Raw genomic sequence first — 13,279 nt, forward strand, 5'->3', positions numbered from 1 at the left:
GAGATATCTCCCCCAATGCCACTGCTGTTACCAAAGGCATGCTCGAGTCTAACCCGCGAGGTTTAATAGAATTGTGATGATTACCTGCACAATGTCTCTCTCAGCAAGACGTCCTCTGGAGGACACCCTCACCTCGTCTCCATCCAGCTCCTCCATGGCTAAAAGGATGGAAAGCAACAGAGAGAGTGTGACTCAATGCTGAAACCGCTGAGGGAGAGTAAAAAGGTACAAGGTGCTCCTCTGTATTTTCATAACGTAATTGCCGAGGTGGAACGCAGCGTGGGGGAAAAGGAACATGTATTCAACGGAGACTAGCTAGAACACTTCATGCAGAGAAAAATGTAATTTCTTGAGCTAAAAATGATGCCCAATTACAGTACAGGTCAGAAAATGGAAATAATTCTGGCTACTCTGAGCTTTAAAGGGGGAGCACTTTCAGACTGACATTTCAACTATGGACAAATTGTGCTCTGGCGGAGCACAACGGTGTGTTTCCTGCATCTGGACTCGCTCCGGCTAAGACATGAAACACACGCTGGAAATATTAATGGACAAACACCAGAACTTACGGCATAAAATGAATAAAACTTGCACAACTTATTTTGAGAAATGGAGTGTACGGACTCAAAGCCAGAGCACACAGAGCAATTAGACCTGGCAATAAGTTGCACACACACATACACCCACACACGGACCTTGGCGGACCCTGCCACACACAAACACCATACTCACATACACTAGTTTGACCTCAAGACCCCTAAACACGCTTGAGCGCCTTCGCAAGCAATCCCACCATTTAATTGATCAAACAAGTAGAAAAGGATGGGCCATCTGACACAGTGATGAGGCTCAAGTTGTCACACCCTGCTGAGCAGTAACAGACTGCTCGCACACCAACAGTCCCCGGTGGAAAAGTCATTGATCTGTGGTCAGTAAGACGCCTGCACACTTGACTCCACTGACTCTCTGCAGCGATGAGGAAGAGGCACGGCACACTGGTGTAAATAAAGAACCAATTATGATGCAGCTATGACCATAGTGGTTTCCTGTTTGCTCTCAAGCGTCTCATCAAGTCAAGGAAAAGTCAAGGCCAGTCGAATGCCGCCTTTCATTTAAAACATCCCATCCTTGTGTCTTTGCCAATGTCAAGGTTGATGAATTGAATCAACACCGTTTACATTTCAAACACATTCAGTGCACGTTTCCTGTTGTCCGCCATCACATTCTGCTCAGCTGTAGGCCTAATTGAGAGGTACACTGCTATATGACCTTACTATTTTTAGGGTAGAAAACGCACACAGCCATTTTGGAGGGATACATGTGATGTGTAGTCTATCAAGTAGAAGCATTAAAGGTGCAAAATATAAGAATTTTAGTTTGAAAAAGGATCGAAACAACTACAGTTATGAACAGAATGTGAATAAATAAGAGTCTTGACATTATGTTAAGGAAGTCTATGTATTGTGTTGCAGAGATATCTGCCTGAGTTAGCATGCTAACCAGCTAGCACCGACCTATCCTGTCTTGTAGTATCAATCAAAGCTCCCGGTACGGCGCGCTTACTGCATGGCTAACCGAGCTAACTAGATGAAAGCAGCTACATGAGTGGTTTGAATTTTGATTAAAGGTGAGATTTGGAAGAAATGGCCAGAATACAAGGGTAGCTCCAACACTATAGGGGGGAGCATAACCACTAACTCCTGCTCACTATACACTATGCTGCAGATATCTGTGGCTGTGGTGTTAGTGTTTCTCAGTTAGCTGTGGAGCTAAGTGACCCCCGTAGATGTGGACAACGAGGTAGGACATGCCAGGGCTAGCCGGTTAGCATGCTAACTTAATTGAAATCTCTGCAAAACAATAAATGTCTTTGTCAACACTGTTGTTTGTTAACTGTTGATAAGTTTTGTTAAAGGTAGACTTAGTAGAAATGTTCATCAGAAGAGACAGATCTTCAGTGACTGATTTTTTTTATGCTTACTAATAGGGGTGTGGAAATTAATAATTTTAACGATGCATCGCGATGCGGACATGGACGATTATGCATCGATGCCTTGACGCACCATAATCAATTATAGCCTGCTAACGTAACTTGTTGATTTTCAGGCCGCGCCATTACAAGTTTCAACTCTCTCTCTTTTCTACTCTTTCCGCCGGTTCACAGTAACTACGGTAAATGCGTCTCATCTGACTGACGTCACCTAATTCATTATGCGACATGGCTGAGGAAAAGGTCATAACAAATTCACGTAGCATTTGAAAAGCAGCCGCCTGGACACATTTCGGATTTTATGAAGACACTGACAAGCGCGAACTGGGCAAGACACACACGGTGTGTAAAGTGTGTCACACAAAAATCAATTACCTCGGGAATACCACTAACTTAAGAAACCACGTTAGCCAGCCGTTTTCAACTGGAGAGGCTACCGTCAACGTTTGCGGCTGCTAAAGAGACAGCAGACCCGGTCCAGCCAAGAACACGCTGCCAACTCTGCCACACAACTCGGAGAAAAGGAAGTGAATAGCCCAGTCTGTGGCAGCTTTTATCGGTAAGAATCTACGGCATTACTCTGTTGTTGACAACACCGGGTTTCGTCACCTGTTGAAGACACTGGAGCCGCGATAAAAGCTCCGGTCACGCAGCCACTTCACAGAAAAGGTTACTCCTGCACTTTACCACGTAACCAAAGCCCAGGTAATTTCACAATGAGCCAAGCTAGTCGAGTATATTTATTCGCATAGATAGGCTCAGCCAATTAAGGCAGTGGTAAAAATGTACATCAGTAAAACATATTTCATGTGTCAATTAACATATTCTTAACTAGTAAACAGCAGTTCCAGTTTATGTGATGCTTGTGCTTTCTCAGAGCACATAACATAAAAAGGGAGTATATATATATATATATATATATATATATATATATATTTATATATATATATATATACATATATATACTCCCTCTTTATATATATATACATATATATATATATATAAATATATATATATATATATATATATATATATATATATATAGATAGATATATGACTGCCTGCATCCTTTGATGAAAACATAGCATGTGCAGTAATCGTGAATCATAGAATCAAATCGAATCGAATCGAATCGAATCGAATCGTTGACTAGATAATCGGAATCGAATCGACTCGTGAGACCAGTGAAGATTCACACCCCTACTTACTAACTGTCTTTGTTTTCATGACTCAATAAACTGAACAAACAAACTGTCCTTAAAGGACAAAACAATTTCATACTGTTTTAATTTGTTTATATGTGGTGGACCCTGCCACCTTTCTAGCTTCAAACAGTATTCCTCTGAGAACAGCTTGTTTATTCAGTTATGTGTTATTAGGTATTATTACCTCATTAATATTGCTAATATCAAAATACTGAGTTTGAATTTCTGCTTGAAAAAAAAGAACTATATACTGCCCCTTTAAATTTTGAAAGATTTAAATAAAACTACTCTCAGCGTATTTTGCTAAATTGCCTCTGTAAATCTTCTGTAAAAAAAAAAAAAAAAAATAAAAACATTTCTCTTCTGTGTCATGTTTATTCATGTTGACATGAAACATTTTAGACCTATCGTTAAAATGGAACACTCACCGTCAAACTCAGCTGGTCCAACACCCACGATAATTATGGAAAGGGGGAGTGACGCTGCCTGTACAGGAAACACGATGCACAATCAGTTCAGTTGGTTTATTAGATGCTAATGGTGCACTAAGGCATATTTGGCAGAACAAGTTCCATAATTTTGGTGTAGTGAGCATTGATTCAAACGTGCTCATTTTGATTCTCAGTGTTGAAGCTATTAACCTCATCCAATATGCTACACTTTCAACCGATCTATTAATGGGACATCAGTCTCACCTTTATCTTCCAAATCTTAAGATCAAAAGCAGTGCGAATGGAGAATACTCATCAAAGAAGATTGATGTGATTTGAAGGATTCAAAGCACATTTGTGAGACTTCCTCAAAGTGTATTATACACTGCATTTGTAAGATAATTAGGAGAGGAAGAAAATGACAAACAACTAAAGCCTTCAATATTCCACGCTGCCTGTTGTGAGATTTATCACTCAGAACCGACCTAATTGGATCAGACACCTCTCAAACGTTCATTTGACAGGTTATTGAATCAACATTGATCCCTCCACCAAAGGGAGCGCACAATGCGTGCAAAAAAGTATTTTCATTTCCTCCATGATTTAAATCAGGAAGAGAAAAACTGATAGTTATTTCTCAATCAGCTCAAAGCTGTTCTGGGACACACCAAGCTGTTAATAACCAGACATCACAGAGGGCATCATTCTGGAGAAAAATCACACAAGTCCCCCCCGCCCCACACGAACTTCTCCACTTATCCATCAGTCCATCATCAGTGTGTGTGTGTGTGTGTGTGTGTGTGTGTGTGTATGTTTACTCACATTGACCACAGCCTCTTTGGTCTGGACCATGTCAGATATCACTCCATCTGTGATCATCAACAGGACAAAGTACTGCGAGCCATCTGTAATCTCTGCCGCGCAGCTGGGGAACGTGCACAAACAGAGACGCACACACAGAAAATGGACCCGTGTTAGAGTTTACAGTCTGCTCGTGCTCCTGCGTGACAGGCCGATGTAGAAAACACAAAGCACACACCTGCCTGATGGTCTCACACATAACGCCTCAGGACTTCTGTACGAGGTTGGAGTACGACACTCAGTGACTTTTTTAACTGACCCTTTGACATTTGCTTGCATGGCCTTTTTTTTTTTTTTCTCCTCTAAATGACCCCTGAATAATGTTCTGGCCCCATGATGTCGTCCCTGCGCTAAAATTCAAAGATATATTATAATCTGCATACTGGATGCAAAGATGGAGCCAATTCAGTCCATTAAGAATCACTTGCCCAGGCGCATATGGCAGAACGTTTCTAGCTTGGCCCAAAGACTTCACATCACAGATTTTTTAAATTGCTTTTTCTTGGCTCAGGAAAAGTTTGACAGGGGATAATTAACTCTGTTTGTAGTTTACAGGTCCTTTTGTAAAAAAAAAAAAAAAAAAATGTGTCAGCATTTGATGAGTTGGGAGTCAGACTCAAAAATGAACTTGTCTTACAAAAGGGACCTTCAAGCTGTCCTGTCAGCATTTTTACAGATGCCTCTTTCATAATTGTGCTTTATATGGAAAATGCATTTTGGGCAGCAGAGGAATTTTTTTGTTGCAATATTGCGAGTGGCAGAGGGCAAAACTGGATGCAGGGCTGTTTGCAAACCAAATCCACCAACACTGTCTTTATAGAGCAAAAGAAATGTAGTGGAACAATAACATTAAATAATTCCAACCATTATATATCAATTGTAATATTATAATATATTTAACTGTACAGCACTGTTAAGGCACTGTTTGTCTATTAGCAGTTTGTGTTATCAACGGCCTTCTTGACCATTAGCACATACAATTCATCCGCACAATTCAAATGTTACATAGTCCTGCTAGAAAATAATTATACTATTACAATGACTAACCAATATGTAACTCTGGAATCTCTGGGATCAAATACAATTTGGATTCAATGCTACATAAAAAAAAATCAATTAAAATGTATCCGTTTCCCTCCCACACACCGTGGCTACCCTTTCATCTGAGGATGCTGTTTGCGCGCCACCAGAACATTGAGTTATTTACTACCTGAACCTGAAGCCTGCAGCAGGAAAAAGAGAGACCCTTCAAAAATAACAAGCACTGAAAAACACAGCGTGAAGAAAATCATGTGACCTTGTTTGTTGTTTTTCTCGCGCACTTCATTCCCTTTCCAACATGGGATTTAAAAAAAATAAATAAATAATAATAATAATACATCCACAGTGCAGAATTTCAGCTCTGGCTTGATATGATGCCAGATGAGATTGCAGTACTGTTTCAACACGTAGGCGTGTGTGTGTGTATGTGTGTGTGTGTGTGTGTGTGTGTGTGTGCATGTGTGTGTTTGTCATTCACCTGCCGCTTCTGCATTTATTGGAAGGAGACAGCATCTAATACCAGCGACTTAGCTGTTCCACCTGTCTGAACATGACATTGATCTGCAGGTCTATGTCTCCATGTGTATCTGTGTAAAATGTATGTGTATGGAATTTTAGCCCCATGTCCGGATGAGCCTGTGTGTGTGTGTGTGTGTGCGTGTGTGTGTGTGTGTAAGCACCTCTGTCGTCTTGTTTTGCTTTCTCACCGGTGCCACCCCTGTGCCTCTCTCCACTTAACACAGTGGTGTCACACACAGCGTGGGATAAAAAACTGACAACTGATAATTCTGTGCAGTGACACGTACGCTAAAATGTCTAACACTACTCCGGTCTAACAAACAAGTTAATCTACGTTTTTCTCCACAAAAACATGGAATTGCCTGCAGATCCAGAAACCTTTGGGTTTTGTATTAACCCTTTATCAACCTTTAACCTGTCATATATCAAGAGTTTTAGCTGTTACAAAAATAGACAAAGAGATGAATCAGTTTGTTCCTTCATGTGGCCAGCTCCTCCTCCTCCTTGGTCAGTCAATGGACAGTCAGTATGAGTACTAGTAGCCGGTTATGGTTCTGAGGTTTTTTCTAATTATCTCCCTTTCTCTTAAAATGATGGGGGCCAATCATAAAAAAAATATCTAGTGTTCTTTGAATCATTTGTAAATGCTCTGATGAAATAGTTTTAGGCAAAATAAGAGGAGTAAAATAATCTGTCTGTGTCAAACTGGAACGACTGTCTTTGAACAGAGGGGGTGGCCTACGACATTACCTATCCCTCACGTACAATTATGTAATGAATTCCATCCCCAGACAGCTTAAAACATCATTCACACCTGGGCTCACCTAGCACTAGCAACCCACATGAAGGCCTGCCAGGTCAACACCCCACAATCGGCACCAGCCCTGGTCTCTGGGTTGAGGTAAGTCCTATGCATGACTTAAGCCCTATTCGCACAGGACTAGTATAACCTAGGGACTTCTAGTCATTTGTAATAATTGCGGAGGTCGTCTCTGATCTTAATCCTGTGTGAATCTGCCATGTTCGTACTTTGTAAAGTAGGAATTCCACCACAAATTACCTACCATATTTCGCCAAACACAGAGGTCATGTGGTAATCTTAGTCCCGTGCGAATCGGCATCTCTTTGATTGGGGGTTGTTGTTTTTTGTTTTTTTTTTAAGGTTTTTTGTGTTTTTCCCCGGTCGAGAATTATGGAGGCTGCGTTGGCAATTACAAATGAAAGTTTTGACAGCATTTTGGGTGCAAATTCAGGAGGCTCATCTAGGTACACAGCATGAAGACCCATTCGCAGAAACAGCAAGCTCAAATCCATCAGAAGAGCGAAATCTCGAAAGATGATTAGATAGATTACATGCATGGCAGCATGCTGTAAGGATTTTCTATCTATCTTTCTCTCCATCGCACAGCCTTAACATCATATCCGGGGGAAGACGTCAGTAAATTCAAGTTAAAACACAGACTTTGTTTATCCCGTGCAAATGCGCCGCACAAAACACAGACGTGGTGGGATAATTTCTAAATCACACAAGGTCCCCAGGTAATACTAGTCCTGTGCGAATAGGGCTTTATTCATCCAACCCCCACTTGGAGTCTATACAGCTCCCCTCTGTCTAAATGACTGACCTGAATTTTAATGAATGACGAATCTGGTTTACAACTTTCTCCCAAAAAAATCTGATGCCAAAAGTGAATACAGTTTCTCTTTAAAGAATAGCTGGAACTGATTTAAGAATAATCTCTTCATACAGACACCTTTCAATATGGCTGATGGACAAATCAAATTTCCATACTCACATAGATAATGTTGCACAGAAATGTATGCCCTATTAGCCATTACGAACACTTTCCCCACCTTAGTCCACATTTATCTGTTCTGGATCATGAGGACACCCCATGTGTACATCCTGCTTACTCCTGCGTCGGCTTGATTCACCTTTATGTTTTATTTTGAATATTGGACCATGATTTCATTGCTGTTATGTGTTTGTCCTGTTACGAACCTCAACGAAAATACAAACATTTCCGAGCACCTTCCATCTGTGTATCCATTGTCGCTGTCTACCTTTGCACAATGTTTCTTTCTTTTTCAAACTGCTATCAGACCAGATCAGACCAGATTCTCAAGACGGATAATCCTCCCCCGAGTCAGTTTTGAATTTAGCGAAACTGTATTTTTGTACTTTGCACTGTGCACAGTGTCTACCGGGACTGGAATAATTGAGACTGCAAACTTCATTTGGAAACATTCCCTTGATGTATCTGTTTTGAGTTAGTCAGCTACTCTCTTTTATGCATCTCAGATCCTAAATGTTATTATAACACCTGAATATTGTGATGTAACATTTGTTTATGCCACAGTTCTCTGAGACGGTGTATCTCTCTATCTATTCTATTATCTATAGGTGTCAATGGAGTCCAGGTTCATTTTGGTCCTGTCTTGCAGACTTTTATTTTTGTCTTGACTTATGACCTTTTCAACCGCCCCCCACCCCACATGCTTGGTGTCCTTTCTGTCAGCAAACTATAAGTTTGAGATGGATTATTATGACAGTTTAAAACCTTATAAAGCTGCCAAGATCCAGAAAATTTAACATTCTCACCCCCAACTCATCAAACATGGCAGCTTGGTCAGTGGCCTTCAAGCTGCTGTAAGTGATATCATTTTAATCTAGTCCTATATTAACTGTAATCACTGGTATAAGGTGTTTGGTCGGTGGCACATGTCTCTCCCCCTCCTCCGTAATCGAGATAAATAAATGTTTGAGTATCCCTGCCCACTTTATCCAATTAGGACAGAGAACTCCATAAAGAGGCGGTCCTGTCTGCTCTCCACCCGTTTGCTGCTGTGTCTGATGATTACCGCTGCACATTCATGGAGGGGGTGGCTAACCGCAAAAGGGACAGGAAGTCAGCTAAAAACGACGACAATACTTACAGCCGGTTTAAGTTTCAGACTATGGCGCTCTACCTTCCTCTCTAGCAATGTCTGGATAGACTTTCAACACATAGCTTGCTGGCAAGCACACACTGAGACACGTTATAACTTTTGGACTGTTATTTATGTTTGCAAATGGTTGCAGTTCGGTCAGGACTAGGCAGAAAAAATACTGGGTTAGGTTTAGGTAAAGATCATAGTTTTGTTTAACATAACTATGTTCAGACTCCTAACTTAGTTCATGCAAGCAGTAACATAAGTGGCCTAAGTTTATCACTCGTGAAAGGTTAGTAAATATAAGTAACTGTGACTCAACATTGTTATTTTAGACTAAAATATGAGCGTACTTTATGCATGTCAGCTTATGAAACGTAACTTAAAAGCAAATCCACCTTGCTCCTCTGACACAGTGTATGACCAATCCAACCACCCCGTGACTTCCTTTTTATACTTCTGCACTAGAGGGGTACTGAAAGGAACTGTACTGTACTCACAGCATCAAACTTAAAACACAGGGCCACTGAGGCTGCTGCATTTGACCTGTTAGATGTGAGAATGGGCTGGAAAAGTGTCACAGACATATTTAGTGAGCATTCAAAATGTCATTATAGATTTTTTTACGGTTAAAATTTAAGGTTAAAAAAAATAATGATTTCACTATATAAACACACAAATACAGCCAAAATCTCAGATCTAAAAATATACAAAACAATTTAAAACTATCATGCAAGTAAGTTTATCCCAAGTCTCAATTTCTGTGCTTTCTCAGTCTTTCATTCATATTTCAAAGTGTTTCTAAAGAAGGTTTCATGGGCTCAAGACATAAATGACATTCAATATAAAAGCGCCCCATCGTCACTTTCAACTTGTTTTTTTTAGACTTGTCTCTACATAATATATAAATAAAGTGATGTTACCCTGAATAAATCATGCTCAGTTTTTTCAGTGATGAAGTGAACAGATAAAGTGATAAAATAAAGATTAGTACATTTTAAGAATTCAGAAATCTCTCTTGAACACCAAGTAGGTCGATAATTCGTTAGCATACAAGGAAAATGTCAGCAGGCAGTCTTTGATTGCCAGATGTCTTTTCATAAAGCATTTCTGGAGCTCAACCTCCGGGTTCCAAACTAAACTAGAAATTAAAGCACACAAATAAACCAAATCTAAATCAAACCCTTTTCCCCAAATTGACTTTTTAAATGTTCCTACCCAAATGTGATGCCGCGATTTAACTGATTATTAGCTTTATTAGATGGGAAGCTGTAACCCATGTAATCCGGTACATGGTGACTTGCCTCCCCGCTGCTTCATAAATAACATAAAACCTGTTATTTGGTGAAAAAGCTTCTTGTGAGTCACACCTCTAATACACTTTGATCGAGGCCTGTACATATGAAAATGGAGAAAAAAAGAAAAAAAAATCTTAGGGCTTGATTGAAAGAAAACAACATTTTATAATTGTACACTCACTCTATCTAACACGCATACACAAGGAGACACACACACACACACATTCAGACTTACTTTGCCACTTTGTTGATGACGGGTGCAAAATTGGTGGGTCCGTACAGCTGCACGGTCCTCAGGCTCTGGAAGTAAGCCTCCAGGACCCCCTCTATGCCCACACAGTTTGGACTCTCGTCTTCCCCGCCCTGCAACAGGCAGCAGACAGCTCATTAATAAAGCGCACAGTGTAAACACATGCATACACCACGTTTAAAAAGCATTCTTATGAACAGGTCAGTGGAATAAACAAGGCACATCGGCGCACATAACTAGTTCCTCCAAAGATAATTAAACACGCAGCATCTCATTACTGCTTCTACAAGTCGCTCAATCAAAACAATGAAAATCAAAGACTAGTTTAAAGCAACATTACGTAACTTTTTTTTTACCAGAAATGATCAGCTTCAAAGTCATTTTGATGGTACAGTGTCTTGTAACAGGGTGAATGGTGGTCTCTGTCTCTATCACTTGTCTCTGCTCTGTGTCACTTCAGTGAGAAGGCAGGATCACAGCGTTACACACATGTTTACTTCAACACACATGTTTTCAACTGTGAGTTTTGTTTGTAGTTAGCACCTACACTACATCTGACAAACTGATACAGACCTGGGATTTGTATTTAGGACAGTGTTGTTGCACTCAGAAACTGTGGGGGGCGCCAAATTGCACAAAATGCTAACTGAATTTCTACATTATGTTGCTTTAATGATTTTGTAAAGTTGCACAGGATTGTGGGGGCTGATGTTTTGCTAAACAACCAACACTGCTAATGTCATGATCCCAGTCTTTTATCTTCTCTTGTTTCCTGTTTTAATTTGAAAATGTGCCCTCATGTGTCGCGTCTTGCTTTTCCGTTCCTTCCCCTCACCTGTCCTTTTCCCGTCTCACTTCACCTGTACCGGATCCCCTCACTAGTGTGTGTATATGGATATTTATATCCCTCACATCTTGGTCAGTTCATTCTCCCCCATGATGCCACCCTGTTTTCTCCTCCAGTGTCTCCCAGATGGTATGTTTCTGATTTTTGTTTCTTACGTTTTCATTTATTTGCTTTTTGGATTCCTTGTTGTTTTTGCAAAGTCAGCTTTTGTTTAAATAAAGTTTTTGTTTTGTTTCCCTATTCCTGCCTCCCGTGTGTGTCTGCATTTGAGTCCTCACCTTGTTTGCCAAAACGATTATAATTATTAATAATTATTAACAACTGATTAAATATAAATATAGCAAGGCTCTTTTAATTTTTGGACAGTTTAATGCAGAAATATGTGACATTGAATCTCCATATATGTATTGAATATTCAATATGCTGCTGATATAAGGGAAAATATTAATTCTATCTGCATTTAATTTACCATTGCCTGATACACTGTTTACAATTTATAATGTCCATGTGTACTGTAAACAGAACATCGACAGGAAACTCAAGAGGTTACTGTCAAATTAGAGTGAATTATTCTCTTCTCCAAAGCCTACTGTAAGAATAGTATCAGATGACATTTTCCAGGTATATTTCTTTGTCCACGGAGGGCAACACTGGTTACTTGCTCACACATTATGGATAGTTCATGCAAGTACAATAGGTTGGTAAGTTCACGGATTTTCAAAGTTGTTCATGTAGTGGGCATAAACATCAGTGTGAACTCTAGGGGGCACTGACGAGGATTTAAGACTCAAGAAAGCTATAATACATATTAAAGTGATAAAGTTCAAAGGTGCTCATAAAAGCTTTTTTTTTTTTAAACTCCTGTGGTTTAGCGTTTTAGTACTTCCATAAAGTGCAGGGACTCCCAAGAGCAGTATAAAAGAAAGAGAGGGAGGTCCAAATGGAAGCTGTAGGTATGTCACTCTGAGTCAAGAAAAGATCCTTCATGCTTGGTAAATGACTTTATATATTGTGTGCCCACTTCTTGATGCTCTTAAGAACTCAAACTCACCAAGCTTGAGCTGAAATAACACTGGTGACACCTTCAGGGGGGAAAGACTAAGACTATGCATTGCTCTTCCCCCAAAATATATATAAAAAAAAAAAAGCATTTGCATTTTTTTTATAAGGTAGGAAATGCATTGAACTTTTGTTAGGACCTTAGGGGTACATGCATGAATGTTGATGAGCACTCTTGAATTTAAATAAAACTGACTATTTGAATAAACTAGAATTACTGCCTCTCCTTCAATTTGTCACATTATCACTTCTTCTTCTTCTTCTTCTTCTTCAGGCGTTCTGTAACGCAGGCTTTCGGCTTTGTCTGACTTTATTTTAAATAACTCAGATAGACTCATTTTGATAACACACGGACAGAGTTGGCTTCACTTCAGCTTAGCATCCAGCGGTTTTTGACTGCTCGCCCTGATCCCTGAGGAGGATGTGAGGAGGAAGTCGAGGGGATGCTAGGAGACCCCTGCTGGCGGGCTGATGAGCCAACTTCTCAACTCAAGCGAACAGCTGTTGTCGCAGCTCCTCCCTGGTCCAAGCCGCACCCTGCTATGTGAACTGTGTACAGGTGTGTGTCCTGTATGTGTGAATTCAGATCATCTGTCTGTGTGTGTCTCTTACCAGTGGGAAGGCGTGGGAGATTTTGCCGTCGGGGGGCAGCTTAGCCCCGAAGCCATAGGCAGGAAATAGCTTGTCGCTGTCATAGTCCTGGATAATCTCACCCACTGCTTTCAGGGCCATGGCATATGCATTCATCTGGTAGGGACTCATATAGTGGAGGGAGGTGGGCTGGGACGGGTTACCTTGGAAGAACAAAAAAAAATATCACACACACACATTGACAATATAATAAAGT

The 13,279-nt window shown here is 40.3% G+C and overlaps 1 protein-coding gene across 1 annotated transcript in view; it reads right to left on the minus strand.

Moving 5' to 3' along the window:
• Positions 1-13,279, minus strand: part of LOC115585245 (copine-9-like) — a 97,974-nt gene that overhangs the window by 9,510 nt on the left and 75,185 nt on the right. The window contains exons 16-20 of the mRNA XM_030423482.1: positions 13,045-13,226; positions 10,512-10,639; positions 4,449-4,551; positions 3,624-3,681; positions 85-158 (exon numbers count right to left, since the gene is read on the minus strand). Coding sequence (XP_030279342.1) covers positions 85-158; positions 3,624-3,681; positions 4,449-4,551; positions 10,512-10,639; positions 13,045-13,226 — 545 coding nt within the window. The remainder of the gene's footprint in view (positions 1-84; positions 159-3,623; positions 3,682-4,448; positions 4,552-10,511; positions 10,640-13,044; positions 13,227-13,279) is intronic.

Source organism: Sparus aurata, chromosome 7 (assembly GCF_900880675.1).
Source record: "Sparus aurata chromosome 7, fSpaAur1.1, whole genome shotgun sequence".
Taxonomy (NCBI): domain Eukaryota; kingdom Metazoa; phylum Chordata; class Actinopteri; order Spariformes; family Sparidae; genus Sparus; species Sparus aurata.